The sequence below is a fragment of the Chinchilla lanigera genome, unplaced genomic scaffold (genome assembly GCF_000276665.1).
Source record: "Chinchilla lanigera isolate Chin_1 unplaced genomic scaffold, ChiLan1.0 scaffold00018, whole genome shotgun sequence".
Lineage (NCBI taxonomy): Eukaryota > Metazoa > Chordata > Mammalia > Rodentia > Chinchillidae > Chinchilla > Chinchilla lanigera.
In genome coordinates, this window is record NW_004955419.1 from 12763131 (window position 1) to 12790248 (window position 27118).

The 27118-nt window shown below is 43.4% G+C and overlaps 1 protein-coding gene across 1 annotated transcript; it reads left to right on the forward strand.

Annotated features, from left to right (window-relative positions):
- The first annotated feature begins 212 nt into the window (after nt 1-212).
- On the forward strand, nt 213-26914 carry Tnfsf8 (tumor necrosis factor (ligand) superfamily, member 8). The gene is made up of 4 exons (XM_005382620.2): nt 213-718; nt 10801-10843; nt 22896-22967; nt 24593-26914. The coding sequence occupies exons 1-4, from the start codon at nt 524-526 to the stop codon at nt 24985-24987; spliced, it is 705 nt and encodes a 234-aa protein (XP_005382677.1). The 5' UTR covers nt 213-523; the 3' UTR covers nt 24988-26914.
- The last annotated feature ends 204 nt before the right edge of the window (nt 26915-27118 follow it).

Below are 27118 nucleotides of genomic sequence, written 5' to 3' on the forward strand. Positions count from 1 at the left end.
GCACTGGTGTTATCAGACTGAGCCCCTGGTCACTCTACAGCCATCGGAAGAAAGCAGCTTCCCCAGAACTAGCAAGGAGTTTTATCTGTGAGGTCTTCTGGGCCAGGGGCCTTGCCAAAGACAGTGCAGTCTCTCCAGCAGCGAGGCATTTCTGGCTGAGTCTGAAGGAAACAGAAGTTACTTTGTACACACACACACACACACACACACACACACACACACACAGAGGAACTGTCATTTTTCTACGCGTCTTCTGACATCAGTCACCTTCTCTCTAGCTACAGCTTCTCTGCATTCAAAATAATCCCAGACGATGAAAAATGAACCTCTCCCCCACCCTTGCTGCTGCTGCCTTTTGCCTCACGCCCCCAGAGAAGAGTTTCTCCGCCAGACAGCCGGTGAAGAGTTTTTTCCAAGTCACATGATCCAGGATGAAGGGGGAAAATCCTTCTTGGAACAGAGATGGGCCCAGAACCGAAGATGAGGAGAGATAAGGTGTGATGCAGGGAAGACTATATAAAGAATGGACCCAGGGCTGCAGCACGCACGCAGCCCCAGGACCCCTTGCCCAGACCCAGCCATGCATGTGCCTCCTGGCTCCGTGGCCAGCCACTTGGGAGGCACCAGCCGCAGCTACTTCTGCTTCATCACCGCCACACTGGCTCTGTGTCTCGTCTTCACCGTGGCAACCATTATGGTCCTGGTGGTTCAGAGGACGGTGAGTGGACTGACCTGCCTTGGTTTTCCTTTCTGATTTAGGATCTGCTTCCCCCAGAGAAAGGGCTTGGGAAACAAATGGATACATTGTGATTGGGGAACAAAAAGTAAAAATAAGAATAGATAAAAGAAACAGGAACTTAACTCCCTGAAGTAATTTGGATTTTTGAGAGAAATGTTATTGGACCATCAGTTCAAAACTTTCCGAGCCTACATGAGCCAAAAGAATGGAGGGAAGCTATTGGCCTTGAGAAATTAAGATTTAAATCCTGCTGAGCCAGGGACCCGTTGTACCAAGAAAGGAAGCACTGGGGAAATCAGTTTGTTTGTACAACTTGGTATTGCGGCTTCAAAGTCCTCAGACATTCTAGGTTATTGTAGCTTGGGTGCAATGTTTCTAAGGTTTCTGAGGCCTAACTCACTGCCAAGAGTTTTCTGATGCTGTTGTGTTTGTTTGTTTGTTTGTTTATATTTAACAAAGAGCTAAATTTCTGAAGCCAATGTCTGGCAGGGAACACAGCAAGAGATAAGGCTAGGGTTTCTCTGAGCTTTGGTTATTTCAGTGTTAAAACCCACAAAACAAATCAAAAGTTTCCTCGCAAGCCACTGCTTTGAAGAGTTCAGGGCATCACAAGAAACAGAACAGAGGGGCAGAGAAGAAAAATATTTTTGACACCTGTTCTCTCTGAGACATGGCAGAATGTTAAGTAATCATGGGGTACAGATTGTGTAGTGTCAAACTGTCTAGAGAGATTTACTTTATTTGAAGTCAGGGGTAAGATTTGTGGCTGAAAACAGAAGAGATGCAGGAGAAAGTTTCTTCATATTTTCGAAAATTGGTGTTAACAGAGAATCCGTTAGTATATGTTAATAAGGAAATATTGCACAACAGTATGGAGGGCTCATTATTTTGTTGGTAAAATTTTTGCTTATCTGGATAATGGAAGAACTGTACCCAAACATATCATCCTGCCAAAGTGAGAATGTTTCTGTTTATGACTCTCACTTGTCATGGTGTTATAATCCTATAGAATTCGCTCCAGTTTTTCTTTAGTTGTCTTGGGCCAAAGGATCTATGACTCTTCTTAAAAAGAACTGGGCATTAAAAGGCTTTGATATCTATTTCTCAAGTGTCTTCAGGCTTTGAAATTTAAATGAAGCTTTGAAGTTCATATCTCAGTATAAGTAAAAAAAGGGGGGGAGTGGGAGATTGAGAACATTCGATTCGGATGGAAGAATTTGTAGAATTCATCATTTAATGGGCTTATCTCCATCTAATAGTAATGATGTTCTAGAAACATCCAAGGACATCTTTCCTTCTGTACAGACTATAACTGCTGTGGTTGGAATTTGGGATGAAGTAGAAGTGTGTGGCCAGAGACCTTGAAAGAGCTCTTTGCGGGGAGGAGGATGCAGGCAGAGCTTCTGGAGGTGGCGGGAATCGAGGTGGTGGTGGGAGAGAACCGTGATGAGCGAGAGAGAGCTCCAAAGCAGTCCTCATTCAAATCCAACTTAGAGTCAGATTGATTTCTTCTGTGAAAGAGCTAGAGTGGATCTTTCTGCCTTATTTTTATAAATGCAGAAAATGAGGAACAAAGAGGGAACGAGCTTGAACTAGGCCACCCCAAGAAACTGCGAGTGTCAATACTGCTGGGTTGGTTGCTTGATGAGAATTCCATTCCCTCTGCCACTGTAGATGGTCCCAGAAGTATCAAGAAACTGTTCTGACCTTTCTCTTGGAAGCTTTACCTTCTTGTGCAGTTGTTTCCTTGATGTACCCTTCACGCTTAGATGTGAAAACATGCACATCACAGTCTGAGTCTATGATTTGGTGTGCTGTATTTTCTTTTTCTTTCTCTTTCATGTGTACGTGTGTGACTGGGGATTAAGCCTTTTTTTGAATGTTAAAACAGGGTCTCACTGAGTCACTAAATTGCCAAGTCTGGGCTTAAACTTGCAATCCTCCTACCTCTGCCTCCCACAGCATGAGGATTTTAGGTATGCACCACCCTACCTGGCGGTGCTGGGACATTTTTTAACTCATAAAATCTCAGTTACTTGTTCCCAACCCATGGCCTGTAATTTTAGTAGTACTTGTGATATTGTGTCAAATGCTTCACATGTACATTTTTTGTTTAAAAATTTATCTGACATTAACTGTGTTCAGAATTAAGAACATGGAATACCTATAGCCTGACTTGTCAAGGAAGCATCTGATGAGAAGAAGGAATACAGACTGACCTTACAGCAGGTGGAATTTACATAGCAAAGAGGTTCACCAGGACCTCTGGAAGAGAAATTCAAAGGAAAAACTCAAGACGCTTAGGCTTACATCCCCTTATTAAAACTGGGAAGGGCTGAGGGCCACATAGCTCCTTTGGGGTGTGACAGGGACAGGAGTGGCAAACCATGAGGATGGTTTTACTGCTACAAGAAGTCCCACAGTTCTTGCTAAAAGGCCACATCTATAGACAAAATTTTAAATAGCTAAATCATGACATATAATAAGCAATGCAAAGTAGGCATTTAGGGTTACATAAGATCATAAGATAGGGAGAGAATGTGTTTCCCCAGCAGGTTTAAGAACTCACTGGAGACTGAAGTTTGTCAGGTTGGTTGGTGAAACAAACAATTTCCAATGGGTGGGAAAGGGAGGCCAGAGCCCTGGCACTCCTGCTAACAGCAAAGGGCTGGGGGAGAAATAGGGTGTGTAGGGTCATCAAAAGATTGCCTTGAGGTTTGCCTTAAAGATCAAATAACTCCAAGGTCAAACTCCATCGGAGAGACAAAGGAGGAATTGAGGTTTCAATCTCAAATATTTATTGAGTATCTACTATGGACAGGCCATTGTTCTAAGCATTGGGTACATAGCCAAGAAAACCAATAAGTTCCTACTTTTGCACTGTTTAGGGAGCTTTCTTTTGGAGATTCATTTCAAGTCTCTGTGGTGGTTGTATGCTTATTTGTATTTAAATCTGTATATTCTTATCCAATGTTACATTAAGAAAAGTTATGAGCAAATAAGAATAAAGGGAAAAAAATAAAAGTCTTTCACATTCTCCCCATCCCACCACCAATCCCTCTTTGTTGAAATTACCACCGAGAACAGATTCTCATGTGTGCTTTAAATTTGATCATGTACAAATACATAGTATCCATGTCATTCTCATAAACCCACACCTTGCTCTGTATGTCTTAAAGATCTTTCCATGTCAATGTGTAGAAGTCCATTTAACTTTGTTGAAGGGCCACATAAGATTTCATTGTATGAATACTTCAAAATCTATTGAAAGTGTGGCTAGTGAGAGACACTCATATTTTTCTGTAGGATTTTTACCCTCTGGGTGAACTTCCAAGTAGGAAGGATAAATTTACCCTGTAGGGTAAATTCCTAGAGGTGGGAATAGAATGTTTATTTTCACCTCAGTAAATGTTGTCAATCAGCCTTTAAAGAGATCGCAGCAGTGTCCCCCTTGAGGAACTAAAATCCTGTCACAGAGACAACTGTCACCTCAGTATGGAGAGGAAGAAAATGTATTTATTACTGAGTCAGTACATAAGTGTCAGTGGCCACTAGGCAGCTTGAGAAATGCTAGAGAGTCCAGGTGGGACTTCACAGAATTTATATACCAAAGCAAAAGAAAAAATCCAGCTTCTCTCACCTCCTTATAAAAAGAAGGAATGCACAATGACACAGGCTCCTGGATTACACCAGAGATAGGTGCTTACATTTCAAGACGGGCTTGAGGTCCTCAAACTTAGAGACCACTTATTTCCTAAAGTAGGTGCCTGCCCTTAGCCATTCCAGGAGAGACAGTACAGTCACATTCCAAAAGGTCAAAGCAAGAGCTCAGGATTGTCCTGTTTCAAACACAAGACATTTCTAGAAAGAAAGAGAAAGCAACTGCCTCTTTTCTCTTTGTAAGCAAAGAGAATTATTTAAAAAAGAAAAAGCATTCTCACAGCACCAACTACCTCTCAGTAGCAGTGACTCTGAGGGCAGTGGTTGTTGGCAGTGGTAGCAGGATCTTTGGGGTTATTTGTTCTCAGATACAACACAGGGATGGCCTGACCCACCCCATGACACTTCGCTCTACCTAAATGACTGTCTTCTCTTCCATCTGACATCAATTCCATCTAAAAAATTTTTTAATCCTATAAGAGGGTTCTCAAGAGCAAGTCCTGGGCTGGGCTATGGAAGTATGAATACATGGGCTGAGCAGAATCTGCCTCCTTGGAGCTCTGCTAAACTGAAGAAAGGAAACCCAGGAGCCCAAATTCCAGGCAAAAGGCCATACGCCGTGGGGAGCAGAGCAATTTCTGCTTGGGTGTATAGAGACGTTTGTGGAAGAATTAGAATGAAAACCGAGCCTGCAAAGATCAGGTCTTATGCCCAAAGTTTGTTTTGAAAATATGAACAAATAGAATGAGAAGCAATTGCATAACCTTTCACTGGATTGGCAAGTCTCCATATGTTGCCACAGTTGTACTCTTCATGTAAGTATGTGAAAGTAAGTTGCAGACAGTGGAACCTTTCAGACACAAGTACTTCAGTGCCCCTCTCCTACTTAACACAATGCCGTTAGCACAGCCAAGACAGTTTGTGTTAATTCAGTTATATCACCTCATAGGACTAACATATGGTTCACATTTCAATTTCTCCACCATCCAAAAATATCTTCTATAGATGTTTCATTTTGTATTGCTTGGATATGTAGACTCCAGTCTAGGGTCACACACTCCATTATGTCTAAAGATTATGCCTATTTTAATAATCTAGAATGTTACTATTGAATGAGTGGTCCTGGGAGCTTCCTAGAAACCCAGAATCTCAGGCCCCACTCTCCGGCCACTGTATTTTACAAGTTTCCCCCATGATCTGCAGGAACAATATAGTTAGAGAAGAATCGATCTAACAATCTCCCCTACCCTTTGTTATTTCTTCTTCATGACACTGACTTTTTTGAAGGCTCTAAGGCAATCCTGGTGTAGAAGAGTTCACACTCTGGAGTTGTCTTGGTAATTATTCTTGATGCTGAAGCATATTTTAACAAGAATAGTGCCGATGTAGTATGATATTCTTACTGTAACAAAGCTAGTGGCTTATGTCAGATTGTCCCATTTTTGGTGATTATGTTTAGTCACTGAATGAAGGTGGAAGCCACCAATATGTCTTTTACAAAATAGGTTTGTTCTACCTCTAATCTGTGAGGCAATACTTTGAAGACACAAATGTGATTCCCTGGGCAACTTGGACATTTCTTGATGCCGATGTTGACCTCACTTCACATGTTGTGGGCTAAAGATGATGACCGTCTCATTCTATCACCTTTTCCACACTTATGAGCGTAAAGAGCTCCCACTTGACAGGATGAGAGCAGGTCGAGGTAGGGCAGGGTATTCCAGATGGGACAACACAATGAGCAGAAGCGCAGCCCAGAGAAAGACAACCCAGGTGTGAAGAGAGGATCTGCTGGAGCAGAGCAAGTGTCCATCTGACTAGGCAGGGGTGCGGCAGGAAGTGGAGCTAAATGGAAAAAAAAAATTGAGATCAAGAGAAGAGACCGTGAGAAGAAGACAACCGGATTTTAAGACCATGGGGAGTTCCTACGTCCGTATCAGAGCCCAAATCCACATTCAACCTCTTACAGCTATCTCTGAAGATCACAAGTGTCCTAGTTGCCTGTTAAGTAATGTCTTCAAGCACTTTCTATTAATGTGTGTTCCGTGGCCTAGTATTTGGCTTAGCTAGAAGCTAACTAGAACCTCAAGACCCAAGACCCCATCTCAGACCCAGTGAATCAGAATCTGCATTACATGAAGATTCCCCAGGTGGTAGGAAGTCCTTGAAAGTAGAAGCAGCACTGCTTTAAGTCACTGATCCAATTCCTACTTTCACAGACTGCGTGAAACCGTGGACCCCCACAAAAAAAAATAGTCTTTTTCACAGAGGATTCTCTATAACTGCTATTCACTGAATGCCCAGCGTTATCCTGCCAGATCTAGGGAGGAAACAAGGCAGAGCACTGAAGAGTATTGCCTTCGATGCCACTATCCCTGAGTTTGAATCCATTGTCTGCCATCTATCACTTGTGGGACCTTTGCGATCATTATTCCACTTCGTTAAACCTTAGTCCCTAACTCCTGGAATCAAGGTAAAGGTCAAATAAGATGACGCATGTAAAAAGCAGTCTCAGGAGTAATCCTCACTGCCCTGAGTCATCTTTTGTAAATGGGAAGGGGACCAAGAGATGGAGGGAGGACAAGACAGAGAGGGAAGGGGAAGCAAAGAGAATTGCAATGTGTTATGTGCATGTACCAGCTCCCCAGGACGAATGTGATCATAATGCACTGCAAACATGGACTAATCAAAATTTACTTTAAAAGGAGCTTGCTCATGTTAGCTTGAAAATAATAGAGATTCCATGGACCATGAGCCAGAACTCACCTTACAAGACAATGTAAGGACAGAGAAGGGGATATGAAACTCCCCATAGCATATTCCAGACATTAGTTCCCTTGGTCATTTCCAGCTGCAGAGGACGTTTGAATCAAAAGCAAATTTGAGAGCTGATTGCACCTGCGCATCATTGCTCTGTGAAAGGAAATGAGTCTTCCAAGGTATGGGGGCAAATTAAACACATCATAAGAATCAAGGAAGTTTCTCAAAGAGCTCTGATTCTCAAGCAACTGCTAACACTTTCCATACATTATCTCATTATGTCTGCAATAATCCAGTGGAGGGAAGTGTCGCTAGCCCTCTCATCTCAGTGATTAAGAGAGAGAGAAAACAATTCTAGTCAAAGAAGATGATCTGGTTGGGGACAAACAGGCTGAATATGATCGTTCTTCCTTCCATATACAGAGAGAAGGTCAGTATTGTTGGGATACCTAGCAGGCATAAGCAGGGACTTCAAAATAAGGAAGTGCGCTTAAGGAAGTTTATCGAGTGTAGTAACCATGGAGATGGAGTTTTCTGAGCTACTTAATGGAACTGAGAATGACGACCTGGGAGGGTCTGTTCATTTACATCTGCGTCAAATCTGTGTACTACAGTACTCCACACCAAGTCACTGAGCAAAATGGTTCATACCTCCCCAGCCAGGGTCCAAATGCCCCAGTGAGATTTGGAGTAGAATTCTAAAACCGGGGAACACCTTGCCAGGGAATAGTTGATAGACAGCACTCAGTCCAGTTCTGGGTCACAAAGAGCCTTCAATACACTGTAACAGCCATCTCTTTAGAACCTTTTCTCCACCCTCAAGTGCAAGGACTGCATAGGGAAGGGGAAAGGAGAGAGGAATAAGCTTTTCCACCCTCTGTTTCTGAAAGCAGCATCTATCCCGGGACAGTGAAAAGTACACTGGAGAATTTCAGGCCAGGTTCTACCGCTGACTCATGAGTGCCTTGGTTTCCTCCCTCTGTCAAATTAGCTTGGACTGAAAGATGTCTAGGTTTCCCTCTGGCGCTGACTCTCTAAACTTGTCTACTGCTGGTAGCTAGTAGAAGCTCTAAAGATCTGTGCTCTTCTGGTTGAGGACAGACACGTTTTGGTCAGGGATTCCTGGGCTCTGGATGAAAGTTTAAGCAACAAGATTCTCTGCCATATTGATGTGCTGTGGGTTTGACATCACCTTGTCTGACATTTAGAATCCAGGAAGCATCAAATGAGGGAGAAGCGAGGCTGTCTCTGGCCACCATGTAAATTAGCTCCTTCTCCCCAATACTGGCTCACACAGCTCTGCTGCTTCAAATGTGCTCTCTGGGCCAGGGATATTGGCATCAGCTAGGAGGTGGTCAGACATACAGAATCGCAAGCACTACCCAAACCTACTGAATCAGAATCAGCATTTTAATGTAAAGATCTGAAATGATTTATGCCCACTATTATGAGATTTTTATTATGATTGTGATTATGATTATGATTATGAGAAGCACTACTTTTTATTTTAAAGAGAGAAGTAAATGAGAAACAAACAAAGAAACAGAACAGTAGCAACATACCAGTATCACAAACATAGGCAAATCGAAGCAAGAACATTCAAAGCGATACAGCGTCTAAAGACAAAATAATACGAATCAACAGTGGTTGTTACATTACATATCGCTATCCTCAATTACACTGCTCAGATTACCAGAGAGAAGCACTATTTTAAAGCATTCTGATTCTTTTCTTTCACAGCTCTTGACACAACTTACCATTCTAATTCTATATTTGTCTTTTTTAAGTGACTTCTTTAAGGACTGCATTGGTAGGATACCTTTCAATGAGCAACATAGCACCTACCACAGACCAAGTGCTTGCTCATCCAGTGTGTGTTGAATGAATGATTCCCTAGTACATCCTCAGCTGGGATGGCTCTACTGGTCTTGCTATTCTGTCCTCTGTCTCTGGATGGGCCCTGGGCTGCTGATGGAATCTAAGACTTTAGCATCACATTTAAATGTACATGCTTTTCTTTGTGCAATTGCACATCCCACTAATTGATAGTCATGCTTGGCAGTGAATTAGTTGCTTATTAAATTTTGAAATGCTAATTGTTGTCCACAGAAGCTCAACAAGGGGGAATTTTGTAATGTCCAGTTTTCCTACAAATTGCATGTGAATTTAATGACTGCAAAGGTAAAGCACTGTTGAGCTCAACTTCTAACTAAGGCAATAAAATCATAGATTAGTTCAGCAGAGGGGAAAGGACCTCCTAGAGCAAACTGACCTGTATTCCAATGAGAAATAGAGACTGAAAAATTACGACTGACTTCTCCACTTCTAGGCAGTGTGGTACCCAGGCTTTGCCTTTGCGAGACCTTTGTGTTTTAATACAACCAGTTGGGCCAGAGAAGAGATTCATTGATCAGAAAACAGAGAGTCTGAGGAAGGGAAAGGGCAGAGCTCCTGGGGATAAGTTAGAATAAAAGCGTTAATCCAGATAGGCTTAGCTTTCATGCAGAACGCTAAGAAAATCAGGTGTCGACAGCTACAAAACTTTCACCTTTGATAGAGAATGGGAAGTTGTGTTTCTCCATGCAAATACCCTCTCTAAGTGTTTGCTAATATTTTAATCCAAGGCATTACAGGAGATTCCAACTTGTGCTGGCCAAGGGATGAGTAAGATACTTTGTTACTTCCTTGCAGGACTTTGTAAGGTGACTTCATGCTGGTACAGGAAGAAAGAGGAAGGGGAAGAGAAGACAGTTAGTCCTGGAGGAATTTACAGGGGAAGGACGTCAGCGTCCCTCCACCTCATGGACTCCTTGCCCAGAACGGTTGAACCAGACTTCCTTTAACCCTCTCTAATCCCTCCAGCCAAGATGCCCTCCTTCAGCAATCCATTCCACTCAACCTCTTCCTCATTTCTGTAAAAGTTTATATATTTATGTTCATGATAGAACAAATAATATAATGTGAATGTATCATATAAATTTGCATTAATGTATGTGATGCATTTGCAAACACTTACATGTTATATGTAGACATAAACTTATAATACATCCATGAAGAGCAATAATTTAGTTTATTTATGATGCCTTCACAATTCTTGGCATATAAACACTCAGTTAATTCAGAATTTGCAACCACAGGAGAGCTAGAAATGTACCTTCCAGGTATGTTTACAAGATACTTTTGCGGATGAATCAAACATGGAAAAAACCCACATATATTTATACAATTTACTTGATTGTTTTTACGTTGAGTTAGGGGGAAAAGCTAACTAACACATCTGGAGGGCATAAGCAATAGACCGGGGACTAAGGGCAATAATTTAGCTGTTCCAGCTGTGGTTTCTCAACTCCATAAATTCCCTGGGTAGTTCTGGACAAACCATTACACCTAGCTCAGCTCGTCACCTCTTATCCAGGAAATGCGGATACTGACCCTTGTTTCATGTTTCTGATAGTTAGGTTGCCGAACAGTGAGTAGCGAGCCTGTCGTAAACCACATCAGTAAATTCATTTTTAAACCTGAAGAGATGGAGGGTAAATTCTAAATCACAACCCAACTGGAAATTAAAAGAAATGAGCTTTGTAACTGAATGTCATCTTCAACTTTCTGGTTTTTTTTTTTTTTCTTTTCTTTTCTTCCAGGACTCCATTCCCAGCCCACCTGGCAACTCCCCCCGTAAAGGAGGTAAGATCCTGCAATTAGGAGTAAATGTGTAGTGAATCACCCTCTCACTGTCAGAGGTGTGGTGCCCTGTTACCAATCACTGGGACTGTGCCCAGCAGTTGGGGCTAGGGGACAGGTGGGGTCTGCTTGGGGCAGAGCTGATGCATCTTGATTCACCTAGGAAGTCCCTGACCGGCACTCCCATCCACACAGACTACCCACACTCCCTCAACATTCCCACTGGTGGACACTCTACCCCTGGCCAGACATGCATGGAAGCTGGTGGAAATGCAAAGCAGGATTGTATAGAGAACTTCAAGCCCTACATTGGGCAAGTGCGTGTTTCTCGACTTTCCACCTATGAACCTCAGCTCCTGAGCTCTTAAATGTGAATAATAGTACTCACCTCATTAACATACTGGAGATGCCAATCAGACCCTGTCTATAAATGGCTTGACATAGCAACCAGCTCGTGAACATTGTTAAATAACTGGTAAAAGCCAAGAGGCATAATGAACTTGGGGGCTTGTGAAGACAGACTTACTCCTCCTCCTTCTAATCACTGGCACTGTTAACTCCATCTGGTCTCTAGTAGCCCCAAAAGTATGATAAAGAGAGTTCAGTTAATATGCAGGGTGAAAAACTTGAAGATCATCTGATGAATACTTCATCATTAGAGGAGGAAAAGTAAAACCCAAAGAGGGAAAGCGGAGTGTCTTGCTCAGGGACATACAGGACTAAACCCAAAGGTCTTCATCTCTAAGCCATTTTTTTCACTTAATAACATTATCCCCCCACCTCAGTCCTATATCTGTTAGAACCTGGACAGCAAGCACAGCTGAACAACCAGGAAGTACAAAGGGAAAAAGAAAAGGAGAAGGCAGGAGGCTGTCACAGACACCAGGGTAGGGACACTGAGGTATCCTTGGAACCAAGACCTTGTGCATTTCATACAGACATCATCATACTTGGAATTTCCTTAGTATACTCTGGACCATGTATTTCAGTCTGTCCATCCCCCAGAGACTTAGAAAGTTGGGTCAAGAGCGTCCAGCAACAAGCATTCTAAATCTTTCAAAGCAGTTAAAATATTACAACTTTGTAAACAACGTCTCAATCTTGGTTGAAATTAATTAGTACATAGCCTTGTTTCCCATAATGCCTGTCTAGATGATCACATTACTATAAAAAAGAGCAAAGTAAAATGCAAAACTAAGCAAACTTCTTGTTTACAGCTCCAGATAGTAAATATTTTAGGCTTTGAAAGCCTTGATGTCTCTGCTACAATTAGTCACCTCTGCTGTCACAATGATAAAGCAACCAGACTACACACAGATGAGCAGGCATGGCCCCGTTCCCGTAAGGCTTCTTTCATTTACAGAATGAGGTGTGGTGAGCTGGCTTTGGCCTGTGGATCAGAGTTTGCTAATCTCTGGAGTGGAAACAGTGCAGGCTTTGGAGTCAGAGGTCTGCACTAAATTGTAACACACATTCCTGTAATGCTTTGCAAAAACGGAAATGCACTGTGTCAATGAAATACCCACCCCTCCTCCATCCTTTCACTGTCACATCCACCTGGACTCTCCCAATAAGACTGGATCTTTCATTTTTCTAAAGAAAAAGAAGCAATCTTGAACACGGCCATGATCTCAGGGTCGTGGGTCATTTGGATTAGGCAACAGGCCCTCAGCCATTTTGCATCTCAGTTCCTCACCTATGGAGCACTTCGATCATGTAATAAAGTTTCCATCAGTCCACAGTGGAATAGGGGGAAAGGCATATTAGGCCCTGTTCAGATGGTCAGTTGCAGTTGTCTTTACTATCAAAGCACTCTACCTCTGAGAGTGTGACCTTCCTGCATTCTTCGGTGAAACGTCCTCTTACAGTAAGAAGTTGATGTGGATAGGACTTAAGCTGATTGGCTTTCTGTCTGTTTTTTTAGTTTTATATTAATGATCACAACAGACAAAATAAAAAGCTGCCTGATCCACATTGGTCCTTGAATTTTCATTTTGAGAAAAACTTCTTTGGTTCATGAAATATCCAAAACTCCCAGGCCCATAGGTAGGAATATCAGAACATGAACACAAACCAACCTCAGTTTACAATTCAATGTTTCTGCAGTCATATTTTTTTAAATGCTAATAATACTCCCCACTGGGGTTGTGAAACTTTCATTGAAGAACATGCCACATCTCAGCCCTAACCCCAAAAGCAAACACCATGGGAATTAGTATTCTTGCTTGCAAAGAAGGAACTGAGATTCAGAATCAGAATGCCTTGTCTGAGCTCTCACAAAGAGTCAATGACAGAGTAAAGATAGACGAGTCTCCAGGGCTCTTCCCAATGCCCTACACATGCTGTGCTTTAGCTGTGAGATGCCAGGGTCTTGCTGTCCTGCTGTGTATGGCCCTGGTCTTTCTCCTGCTTTTAATGCAAGTCTACACTTTTCTTGGCTCTGCAAACTTCAGGGTGAGGAGGTGGAAGGAATATTGCCTTAGGGCAAGACCTGGGCTGCAGAACTGATTTCTTTGGGCAAGTTTTTCCTCCTCTGAGTTTCATCCTTAGCTCAACTGCAGTGTACTAAATGAACTGGAAAAGTCTGTCCAGAATTGATGCTTTCTGAGATCATAATTTTGTCTGATATGTAAAGATAGAAGACAATCTCACAACAATCCTGGGGGAATCTGAAGCCCCAGTCCCATTCCACAACAAGCCTATCTTAAACCACCACAAGCAGCAAATTGTTCCTCAGGAAGAAAAAGCCATGGCAAAATGTTCCAGGCAGAGGAGATACACCTTCCAGAAATTCTTTGAAGGCGACTCCGGAAGAAGCAAGAGGCTGTCACTGGAGAGCCCAAGGGCAGAACCTTCCAGGGAGCCATCTGTTGAAGCAGCTGCTGGAACTCATCCACTATCAGCAAGAAACCAACATTGGCCTGAGCCTGGAATGTAGGGCCCTGCACACATGTGAAAGTAACTGAACACAAGATACACTTAGCTATAGGGAAATCACAGAAAACCATGTTTATTTTAATAACAAGTCCTAACACAAGCCTCCAATTCCTGGCCATAAGAGCCTCCAGCCAGCTGCCACCTCACACTCACTCCATGGAGCTCAGGACTCATGAACCCTTCTCAGGGAATGGCTGGAACTGTGCATTAGAACCAGAGGTGAAAGAGGACTTTTCTCCATGCTCTTCTCCTCTCTGAGTCTTATTCTCTCACTTAGAAAAGAAAGTTCATAATGACTTCTGTGTGAAACCACCACGGGGTCATCCTCATGGGACAGCAATGCATCTCCATCTGCTACTTGGTGAAACCTGTATCCCTGAGGCATAGTTTCCAACCTACTGCTTCATATCAAAGAAAATGACCCTACCTCACACCATACACAGTCTGAAATCAAGGAAGGTGGTATAAGGACAACATGCTTCATACATCTCCTCAGCACTTATTCTAGTTGTATGCTTCCACCACATTTACAAGTTCTCACATGTTCATGGCATGTGGTTTATTTGTCCAAATCAAAGAATACAGTCACCATTGCCCTGAATTCTTTGGATTTCAGCAAGACTTCACATTTGTATCTAGCAACCTCTACTAAAAGATTTAGGTTATATGGAAAGCTGCTAGGGCAGTATGTTACACCACAATGCAGTCCAGCAAACAATGATGTAGAACTGAATATGCAATCCCTTTGTTCATGGAAGGAAGGCCTCAGCTATTCCAGCTATTGACGGTTTCTGAAAGGACAGCTTTCCCCTGAGTCTGAGCCCTCTGCTACATGAGGAAACCGACTCACCTTCCTACCTGTATTTATATCCTCTCCTCATTGCCAGCCCCCTCTGCTCACCCCTGAAAAATCTGCCGAAATTTAAATTCTGCTAACTTTATTTTGCAGAATGATTTTGTGCCTTTGCTCACATCTTAAACCTTCCCAATGGTCCTTGGGTCTTTTCATAACATAATACCTCACCAACTAGTAGTTTTGACCTGCACTAAATGAATTTTGTAGGTCATGTTTAAGACAGTTTCCTTGTATCCCCCTCTTCAACCACTGCATATATAGGAGGCCCTGGCAGAGTAAGAATAATGTCATTAATAGGCATCCACAGTGTACCAAAACCAACAGAGTACTTTGTGATGTGCTCATCCGGCCTCACATCAAGCCCAAGGACCATTATGAGCCCTATTTTATCTGTAAGGAAACAGAAACATAGAGCAGATTTCGGACTTGTCTAGAGTTTCACAGCCAGTCAAGAGTGAGGTGGGGCCTCAAATCAAGTCTAACCTGCCTTGAAGCCCTTCTGTTTAGCCAAGGATTAGACTGTGAATCACGTCCCTCCAGGGACCCTACTGCTCACCCAGCATGGATGTCCTGCCCACACTCTCCCGCCTTCTCCAGGCCAGACCCTACTCTCCATCTCCATGTTCCTGAGGCATCTTGTTTTCTTCCTCTGAGGCAGAGAAGGCCAAGGTGGCCACCCTATGTGGGTTTGGGGGAGGATCAAGGACCCAGGATGATCCCATCCTCTTCAGTTGGAAGAGATTTGTCTTTCAGGCAAATGTTCTGTGGCCTCTAACAGTTCCTGGAGACTCTAAGGAAACTGGAACAGTAGACAGACCACTGGAAGGTGCTGAAGACACTTTCAAGGTATCTCCAGCCCTTTCTTGAATTCTGCCACCAGCTGAAGATGGGGAATCAAGTGCAGAGAACTGGGTTGGAATTCAGCCCATCTGCAGTCCAGTCCTGAAACTCAAAGCAACTTACTCTTCCTCTCAGAATCTTGGGATTCCTATTGCTGAACTGTTAGGAAAGGGAGCAAACCAGGGGACTAATCTTGGGATGGATGTTGCTTTGAGTGTAATACTCTATGGATCAAACAAATATCTTAGGATTCTTTAATCATCTTACTGTTCTAACATTTGCAATTTTTACATAGTTTGGCAGTGCACCCTCCTCCCTCATCTCTCTATTGAAAAGAAAATGTAGACATTAAAGGTAACCAGGTGGGATTGGTGGCTCTCCAAAGAACCACCTCAGAAAATCAGTATCAGCTGCACACTGAAGGGCTTGAAACTGGACCAAGAGACAGACTCCTTCTCATTGCCAAGCTATTCCTGATCCCCTGTGGCCAAATCCAGGTGGTAGCAGCTCTTCCAGGACACCACCATTAGGGCAAAAGAGACCCAGGGGAAGAGCCACACCACTGCTCTTCTTTCTAGCAACTTCCCCTAGAAAGACTAAGCACTGCCAAGCAGATCTCACTTCCACACGATGGATAGATCCGCATCTAGAATACCCAACTCACCAATTTTGTTAAGTCTTAGATTTTTTTTCTTTTCTCTTTTCTTTGCTTTTTCTTCTGTTCTTCCTTTCACACAAGAGGGAATGCTCTTTTTCAGGTGGTAAATTTCTTTTCAGACAGTTACAGACCCCTGTTTACGGCTTCATTCACCCTAAACACACTAGACCTACTCTTAAACTCACTGTCCTTTGCTCAAGGCAGAGTTAACAGGAATCAGGGCCCTCTCCGCAGGAAATAATTAGGCAATAAGCCACTCAAAATAGTTCAGTTGGGTCCCCAGGAGGTCAGCCAGAGTTCTAAACCCTAATCCACACACCCAAAAGGAGAAGAGGAGAAAAGGAGAAGATGCCAGGGAGAAGAGAATTGGAAAACAGAAGGTGGATGGAAAGGAAAAATATAGATCACTGCGGCACATCTGAAAATGTATGCATGGATGCAGCGCATACAAATCACTAGTCTGAATCCAGAGGAGATCTCACAGTTCTCCACCATTCAGAGACTTTGGGGAAGGGAGGGAGGGACGCAAAGCAGGTGTATTCTTCCAACTGGACTCACTGTGTATTTCTTTCAGGCTCTCTGGACACATGTGTTGGCTTGAATTGCCACAAGCCAAGCAGCACAGATTCTGAACTACTGAACCACTTACTAGTAGATGCCGAGCTCACTGTTTTGTATTATCTCATGCAATCCTCCCGCCAGCCCCAGGTGTAGTGATAATTACTGTGCTCACTGAGAGCTGACATACTTCTGTGTTGCAAAGGGAAGTTTGTAAAGTTGGTAAAAATGTTTGCAGTTTTACTATACAACTCCAGAATCACCCTTCCTTGTAAAGACTTTAAAGTTTCTTCTTAAGCACTGTCAATCACGTCAGTTCAATACCTTCAATATCAAGGTATTCCAAAGAAACATCCATAAAGTAAGATAACTTTATCTTATATACTACAACAGAACTAAAAAGCTTCCCAAACCTCAAGGAAATTTCAGGAACTTTAAATGAATTTCAACTTAATCTAAGCTAGTATTTATGAATCATTTTCCATGTGCTTCACACTACGGGTACTAGAATGGGCAATCGCCAACTGCTATTGTAAATCTAGGGTCACCCTGTTCTCCTTCGTTTAACCAATGGCTCTTCCTGCAGTCTATTTATCTATCAGTAGTTGGCCTGGTAGTATCAAGGACCTGGTCAGGCTGTAGCCTTTTGAAATGACCCCTAGATTAAGGATTCACATCTATCCCAACTTCTACTGAGAACAGAGTGATTCCTCTAGATGTCACTGCTGGGACTCTCCTGGATATTCTCCAAGAAAGATGGAACTAAAGTGCAGAGTCATTAAAATAATCCTTTTCCTTAAAAGGATTAAAACATTTGCAATGAAAGGAGAATTCTGCACACTTTCCTAAATGCACTGGATGGGCTCAAACGGTTGCATAACTGAGAGGCTCCCATCCATCAGATAATGTCAGGAGCTTCACTGTAATGAGGATTTCATTAGCCAATCCATTTTGCTAAATGCTATTGCTAAGCTGAGCCATTGTAACAGTGACAAAAAGAAGCCTAAAGGAGGAAGCAACTACCATTTGCAGACTTTCTAGCTATGTGCTGCACTGGTTACTTGACGCCCATATTCTAAGGTCCTCATCATAACGTGGACACATCCATAGTGATTATTGCTACCCTCACTTCAGTGGTGCACTTCAGAGAAGTGATGGGTCCAAAACTAAAAGTCTTGTCCTGAGCCCATGGGATCTTTCCTGAGATGCTTTGTGTCTACCTTGTCCTTGCAGGGAAGGTGCTGCAGAGCTGGGAGGCACCTGGCACTCAAAACACCTGCCGTCTGGCTGGAATGATCCCTGTGGCTTCTTTTGCCACAACTGAGCTGCCCCAAGCATTGCTGCATCTTTATGGAGGGTTGATTGCCTTGACTTGTGACTTGGCAGCTTTCTGCACACAGGCCCGGAGTCACCTGCTGGCATTCTCCCACAGGACGGAACCGGGAGGGCTCTTCAGTGCTTGTTTTCTCTGCCCCTCCAGCTGTTTTGACAGTTCTCAGTTCCAGTGTCTGCTGTGGCTCTGAGCCCACTTCTTGTCCTTAACCCTCCCTGCTCCATGAGAAAACTGAAAGACAGAAACAGATCCCCGGACCAGGAGTCAGCACCCCTGTGCTCTGCACCGAGCTCTGCCACCTACCCATGGTGGGACCTCGGCACAGATCCTCTCTGGGTTCAGTCTTCCAATTCATAAAACTGAGCTCTCTGTTAACATGGCATCTGACGGCCCTTTCAATCAACCATCATGAAACCCCAAATCAGGGTCTAGTTTTAAGTTTACCATAATCCTGAGCTTCAAGACTATGGTTCTTTCAGCTACCTCCCACCCTGTCTTTTTCTCCAGACCTCTCTCCTCTTGCCAGTAGGATTTTATTGGCACATCTTTCTTTCCAGTCTTCCAAGCAACATCAAAGAGAAATCCATGATCATTCTAGAAGAGGCCAGAGCTTAGAGACAAAAATACAATAGAGAATCATTGTGCACCTGAAGGCTTTGACCTCAGGGAAATTCAGAGTGCTCCAATTATTTGGAAGACAGAATGCCCCCCGACAAAAGGAGTATGCATCTCTGGGCTCTGGTCCTGCTTCTATTACTAACTTTCTGGGTGACCTAGGGCCAGTTTGCTTGGAGGCACATGGTTATGTGTCCACACAACTGGACCAGAGATTCTCTCAGCGAACTTCTAACAACCATACAAAATTTCACAGAACCAGCCTACTCATAACTTAGACCGTCCCCAGAGCTGGAATGTTCTGTTCTGTTACTGTAGGTATCTGAAAGATCTGAACACAGTCTCCTACCTAAGGTAGAGCAATATGCCCACAAAACAAACAATCAAAACTGGGACTCACCTGCCCCTCTCTAAGTCCACCAGCAGTCCTGGCAGTACAGAGCTGAGTCTGTTTCACCTTCTAGAACAAGCTAGAAAGGCCTTCTGGGTCATCAGTCCACACCAATCTCCATCTGGATAGGGACACTAGAGCCTATAAAGAGGAAATTCCAGGATCCTAACTCCCAGGCCAACTCAACCGCTATCTGCATATGGTTCTTATTTTCCACACCTTCATGTTCTGTTTCTCAATCTGAGCCCACCAGACACCCTATTCAGCTGGAAAACAAGGGATGCAGGGTGTGTTTTGGTCTCTATGTACCTGGTCCTCAAAACTGCAGGGACACTGCAAGATTCCAGTTACATGTAGTACCAGCTATTAGGTCCTTGTCCCAAAGAACTCCTCTTTGTCTTCATATCAAATAGGAAAGTCACTTTGTGGACACCCAAGCAATGAGGAAATGAGCTGTACATGGCGAGTGACCCTCACAGAGCTTTACCTAGCTCTTGACAAGAGCTTCATGACCCTCAAAGCAGCATACCCCATCTTTGAGCAGCACTGACCAGCCAAATATTTGAGCTTCTAACTCTGGGGCGTAGGTGTGACTTGGGAGTACTTAGTATAGCTGTTCCCTCTGTCACATCTGAGAAATGGGGATGAAAGTGGTGCTGACTTTTAGCTGGGGTTTTATCTGTTTCTGCTTCCACTTAGGGACTGTGTTCAACACTTGAAGATGAGGCTGCACTGCCCACACTGGCACTCTCATCACATACTGAAGGACAGAGACTGCCCTCCTCAGTCTTCTCCATGTCCAACACCCTGTCCCCTTAATAGCTCTTCTTGTGTCCCCCTTCCTGAATTAGCCTTGGTAATGGCTTTCTTTGCTTTGTTTTATTCTCTCTTTCTTTCTTCCTTTCTTCCTCTTTCTCTCTCTCTTTCTGTCTCTCTGTCTCTCTCTCACTCACTTTCTGTCTCTTTCTCCTTTCTTTCTTTCTTTCTTTCTTTCTTTCTTTCTTTCTTTCTTTTCTTCTTTCTTTTTTTTTTTCTTTCTTTCCTGAGGATTAAACCCAAGGCCATTGCTCTGAACTACATATATACCTAACCCTTTTTTTAAAAAAGGTCTCATTTGGAGACAGGGTGTCACCAAGTTGCTCAAACTTACAATCCTCCTGCCTCAGCCTTTCAGAGTGCTGAGATTACAGGCATGTGCCACCATGCTCTGCTGGCAATATCATTCTTAAAAGGAGCTGCCTTTGCTTTCCCTTCAGCTTGAAACTACTTAAAAGATTCTTTAAGAAAAACTAAACTATGCATTGCCATTTGACTTCAGGAAATGCAAATGCTTCAAAATAAGATTTTTTTTCCACCCTTGTGTTTCTCAGAATTACAGCTGAGGTTACCCTGCTGAACATGTGAAGATCAAAGCGAAAAAACAACACAAGAACCTGTGTGTGAGGGACAAGCCCAGGCTTGTGCTTTTGCCTGCCGGTAGCCTCTCACTTGGTGCAGGTACCATGCAAGTAGCATGTGCCAGGGGCCTGCAGCCAGCATCCAGGGCCTGTTTTTCTTCACTCTAACATTAACCTGTCCCGCAGCTCTGGGGATGATGAGGCCTGGGGCAAAGCAAGCCAAACATCCCTGTTCACCTCACTCATGCCCTGAGTGCATAGTTGTTCTGCACGAAGGGAAATAAGAGGGATTCATGGAAGAACCAAAAAGCCAACCAAGGAAGGGCAACAGAGACATCCCAGGGGAGATGACTGCTAGCTATGTTTCAAACGACAGTGGGCTTGATGAAGGTGAGGGTTCCACCGAAAGGGAACAGGAAGGGCTGACAGAGTGGAGTGACAAATCAGCTGAGTGTGTTCAGGACATCTCAGGCCCCCAGATGGCAGCACAGTGATCAGCAATTCACTCAGGCATTACAGTCACGCAGCCTGAGTGTGAATCTCCACCCTACCAACAACTAGCTGTGGGAAGGTGAGCAAGCCACTGTGTGTGTTAAAGCCTTGGTTTCCTCATACACGTGACAGAATTAGTATAGAAGGGTAATTGTGAAAATTAAATGGTATAATGCTCATAGCCTGTTGAGCAAAGGGCCTAGATGCAGACATTGCTCAACAGAGATTGGCAGTTATTAACGTTGCTGTCACTGTTGTGCTGATGGTGAAGATGATCACTGTCAGGACTCACAGCGAAAGGGGATTGGAGAGTGTGGTAAGGTCAGGACACAAGGGTCATGGATTCTGTGCTGAGGGGCTCGGGTCTGATATGTAAACGAAGAAAAGGATTCCAGGCAAACACATCCAGGCAATCCCACCTCCCTGCAGTGCCCTCTGACTGATGTTCCACAGCTCAGAATGGAAAGCTGGGCTACTCTGGAAGAGTAGTTATGGTCCACTAGGAGAATAAACAGTGTGATTCTGATTCCACACTCCCCCATGACTGTGGGCAGTGGGCTGTAGTAGGCAGGGCGAAAACACAGTTTAGAGGGATGAGATCAAGAAAATGGCAGCTGGCCCTCAATGCCAAGAGGATCTTTGGGCCAGAAGCTTTTTTTGTGAGTCAAGGGCAGATAAGGATGAAAACCGCCTTCTTTCTGTTGGGGATGCCTATAGCAATAAGCTTGTTCAGACAGCAGAGGGAAGTCTTCACTCAACTTTCAACTACTGCAAGCTCCTATGCAATTGTGAGGGCCAGGAGGAACTTTCTCAAGCCTGAGCAGAGAAAGCCATGGGGAAGGCTGTCAGCCCAAAACATATTACTCAGACAGCAAATGCACCAGGGTGTGGCCACCCTACTGCGAGAGCCTGTGACTACTGCTTCTCTGCCGGGTGGAGTGAATGGTCATCTCTAGTGACATCATCAAACAATGCCAGTGTCAGGCTGGAGACCACCCAGTCTTACAGATAAGGAAACCAAATCTCAAAGAAAAGGAAAGATTTGTCCCAAGTACTGTAAATTGGGTTCTTGAGTCATCGCAGAAAATGTATAATTTGGTTCTTTGCATACAGAATAGTTAGTATAATAAGAAAAAGCTAAGCTATCATCCCTGGTGAAGATACTAAAAATATTTTTATTTCTTAAATGCCATATGATATGAATGTTTGCCCCTCCCATAGAAGCTCCAGAGAGTAGGCTTCTTGCTGAGGTATCATCATCAATCTTTTGTCCTCTTAAAATGGGGTGAAAAGATGCTTTTATCTTTGTTACCTAACAAAATGGCCTAAAGGAGCACACCTGGTCTCCGGAATCAGACTGTCATGCATTCTTCCATAAACTTCTATTTCCACCAGCTTTCTTGGCCTTGACCTGGGGCAGCAGAGTTAACCCTGAGAACTAAATTAACTAGTACAGATAAAAGTACAGAATAGTATCTGGTGTGCATGCAAAAGGCAAGCTAGCAATAATTACTCTCAGTACAGTATTAGTATTCTGATGATCACTGCCTGGCTGGGTGACATGGAACAGTGCATTTAATCTATCTAACTCCAGAGGTTTTGTCCCATCTTTAAGAGGCACTTAATAATAACTCACATAGCTGCTGCAAAGATCAAATGAGGTAAAATGCAGAAAGTGATGAGGATATTGCCTCTCACATGATAGGAATTCAGGTTGTATTTGTTTTCTTTTCCTGACTTCTACAGTCTTTTATAAAGTTCCAAGCAGAAACAGCCACTAAAAAAATACATTTTAGAAAAGTAAAACTCCTGAAATATGTGTTGACATAGAGAACTAAAGAATTTTTAATTTCCCCCCACCCACAGAAACAGAATAATTGTCAACACTGTCTCCCTCAAAGGCTCCTGAAAAGAAGCCCAGCATCTCCGTTTTCCAGAGCAGCAGAAGACAGCTAATGTTTGATCTCTTTGTTCTTAGGAAACTGCTCAGATGACCTCTTGTGTGTCCTGGAAAGGGCTCCATTCAAGAAGTCAAGGGCCTACCTCAAAGGTTAGTAACCAAGTCCAGGAGACCCAAGGACTTGGGGGCTGCTTCCAGGCCCTTTCAGCCACTTTTCAACCAGAAGACCCAGTGAGAGCTCAGGACTGAAGGGGACTTGCAAGTGTATTCTGTGTAGCAGGACACTGTCTGTAATCTGAGTGTGACCCCTTGAAGGGAAAGGGAGAGAGTTAGAGTCCAAACTGCAAGGCTCTGCTTTCTTCCGCCCCACTCCCTGCCTCATGTTACCCAGCTGGCCTCCCCACCGTCCTGCTTCCTCCCCTATCTCCGCCATCCTCCCTTCTCAGTTACCTACCAGCCCTAACCAAGTACGCAGTCCTTGTTCTAAAGCAAGGGAAGAAGGCTCTTGATCTCCCTGAAGCTATCCACAAGGGAACCACAAAACTGTCTTGTCCCCAGATTGACAGCTTAATAAACATGCTAACGCACGGCCTATTTGCATACTGCAGTGTGCTTCAGATAAAAGGTCCCTCACAAGTGAAGCCATAAGAGACACTTACATGGCGAACAAATGAGATACAGAGATGGCCAAGATCCCTGAACAGCTATTCTGTTTATTTTAAAAATTTGAATTGCAGTTAGACTAGTTCTTACCTCTCAATTGAACTGCCATGAGCTTCAAAGGAAAAATATAAAAACAAAATACACATGCCGGCATCCAAATTCTGAAGGTAGCCTTACTAAGCAGTGCTAAGTTTCATTTGTTAGGACTCAGAGACATGCCTTCTGACATAAATATATCCGCCCAGAGGTTCTGCTAGAAATCCCAAGTGGCAGAGCTCCTTAATATACACATGAGGGGCCTATGCAATTGTGTCTGGCTGCCCTTTAAAGAAAGAGGACAGGGGCTGGGGATTTAGCTCAGTGGCAAAAGCGCCTGCCTGGCAAGCGCAAGGTTGTGAGTTCAGTTCCTGGTACCGGAGAAAAACCAAACCAAAAAAAAAAAAAGAAAGAGGATATTCAGGGGCTGGGGATTTAGCTCAGTGGCAAAACGCCTGCCTGGCAAGCGCAAGGTTGTGAGTTCGGTTCCTGGTACCGGAGAAAAACCAAAAAAAAAAAAAAAAAAAAGAAAGAGGACATTCAAAAATTCAGACAAAGACCCATTAAAGGATATATCTTAATATGAAAGTTAATGGAGATTCTCCTGGACAACTTGATACCCAAAGTAGTTATTAATTAAACAATATTAACTGCCCTATCTCTGATACTTTCTGTAATCCAGACCAAAGAGCAGTGGTGCACTAACTATTCATCTATAATAAATGAACATGATAGTGCAGACTTTGTGCAGAATACAGTGCAGGAGCTTGTAGTCTAACAGGAAAGATACTAATCATCATAATAATACAGTGTGATAATTGTGTGATAAGGGAGGTAGTGCTGTATGTTTGACTCTTTATCTCTGAGCATTGCAGAAAAGGGAAAGAGGTGGTTTCCCAGCGGTGGCTTCAATAAATAGAACAAAGTGTAAAGGAAAAGATATTCAGGAGATTGGTACGCCAGGTAACACCACAGAAGACAAAGCTCTCGAATGGGAATCTTGAATAAAGACAGAGTTTTCGAATCTGCAGATAAAATCTGGTCAATAATTCTGCTTTTCATGCTTCTCTTCCCAGTGTCAAAGCATCTCAATAGTACCAAGATTTCTTGGAATGAAGACGGCATTCTCAGCGGAGTCAGATACCATGATGGGAACCTGGTGATCCAGTTCCCAGGCTTGTATTTCATCATTTGCCAACTGCAGTTTCTGGTACAGTGTTCAAATCATTCCATGGACCTGAAGCTGGAGCTTCTCGTCAACACAAAGGTCAAAAGACAGGCTCTGGTAACGGTGTGTGAGTCTGGAATACAAACTAGAAGCATATACCAGAATCTCTCTCAGTTCTTGCTGGATTACTTGCAGGCCAACACCACCATATCCGTCATGGTGAATGAATTCCAGTATGTGGATACAAACACCTTTCCTGTTGAGAATGTGCTGTCCATCTTCTTATACAATAGTTTAGACTGAACAGTTTCTCCTGACCTTCAAGAAGAAGACAGCTCTCTACTAAACAGTACTTCGTCTATCCAAACACTGGGCAAAAAGAAAATGTTAGAGCAAGATTGAAACCACAAAACATTAAATAGTATACTTCTCCTTCTATGTCTTGGAAAGATGCATATCCAGGGTTTAAAAAGTGAAGTATCTTTCAAAGGAATGGGATGGGAGTGCTATAATGTGGCCACAAAACCCCACGTGGGACTCAGAAGGGGTTGGGTTCCCCCAGCCCAGCTACCAATTCACTGCTTGACCTTGACCCATTCTTCTCGAGACCTGAAAAATTAGAAGACTAAGTTTGAATCTCTCCAAAGTCCCTTTCACCTCTCACCATCTGTGAGCTGAGACTCCAGGCAGAGTTCTAGAAGCGCCGAACCAAACCAAGGTCTGACACATCAATGTAAAACAAATGATATCGGAACAAGTGGCTGAATGTCCCCACAGCAGGTCAGAATAAGGTGACGAGGGTCAGGACACCTTCTAGAGTGAACGTGTGATTCAGCAGACTTCCCATCCATTTGTAATGATCAAGGTGAAGCTATCATTTAGCCAGGGGCCAGCTGCCATCCCCTGCATGAGATATGTCTGTTCCCTGCTTCAGTCTCCTCTCAGAAAATCAGTTCTGTGGAGGGCTTGTGGGTCCCTGACAAAGCTGTTGATAGACAATAATGACTTGAAAACAACGAGAAGAACTTCTGAGCTATGGCACCCTCCTGTCGTGACCTAGGCTGCCATGAGATTTGTCTCATGACATCAGGCTTGACAACGTCACACCATCTTTGAAGAAATAAGTTATCTGTTGAAGAACTTTGATGAAGCATTCGGCTTAAAGTGTAAGCCCCTGAGGTTTGCTTTAGGAAGAAAAGAGAGACCCTCACTGCTATGCAAACAAACCAGAAGAAATAAAATTCCATTTTTCTCAAGAAAGAAAAGAGAAAAGAAAGGATTAAGAACTCAGCAAAGTTTGTTACAGTCTAGAAAATATTTAAAGAAGAAAAGGAGGAGAGGGACTTGGAGAACAAGAACAGCTAAGGAGAAATGTTAAGTCCTATGCTGAGCAGTATGTCACAGCACCCTCCTCCTAGGTCTCATCTGTGAAATATTCTGAAAAACCTACCTTTTCTTTGACTCTTTCTGTGAGTAGATTCTTTGAGAGGCACAGACATTGAAAAAGATGGTGAATCCCACAAGCCAAATGCTATGTGGTCAGAACACAGGCAGGTTTTTTAAAAAGCTAGAGATATGGGGGCATCTGGGATTGGAGTTGTATACTAACTGAGTAGGACAACTGAATCTTGATTAAACCGACTGACCCATTCTTGAGAAGGTATATGCAGCCTCAGTGTGCATAAACTAAGCGAACATTCTACCCTCTCATGCTCTCCCTCTGGAAAGATTCTATTTTCATTTCTACTAACTGTACTCTGAGCAGAAGTAAGTACCTGACTTTTGCAGTGTGAGTGGTGCCTCATTTCAGTTTCTATCCAGCAATGCTCAGAAAAACAATTGCAGGGCTGGGGATTTAGCTCAGTGGCAAAGCGCCTGCCTGGCAAGCGCAAGGTCATGAGTTCGGTTCCCGGTACCAGAGAAAAACCAAAAAAAAAAAAAAAAGAAAAACAATTGCAAAGGAAACAATGGGAACATCATCTCAAAGATTAATCTGGCTTTCAAAACAAAAAAGGCAGTGATTACTAATAAATCAAGTGGTAAATACATAGGAAATAGACAACCCAGAAAGTTTAAAACTAAAATCTGTTACTCTTCCAGGTTAACTAGATCCTGGGAATTTTATGAGCAAATGACACCTCTGTGCGATTGAAAGAAGTCACTTTTTTTTGTTTGTTTGTTCTTTTGGAGAGAGGGTCTCACTATGCAGTTCAGGCTGGACTTGAGTTCACTTTGTAGCCCAGGCTGGTCTCGAACTTGCAACAATCCCCCTTCCTCAGCCCCTGAGTGCTGGGATTATAGGCGTGTGCCACCAAGCCCGGCAACAAGCCACTTTTTTAACTGGGATCCTAGGCTACCTAAAATGTGTGCCTCTTAGGTAAACATTGAACTTGACTTAACAGACTATTGGCTTCCCTTCCTCCCACACCCCAAC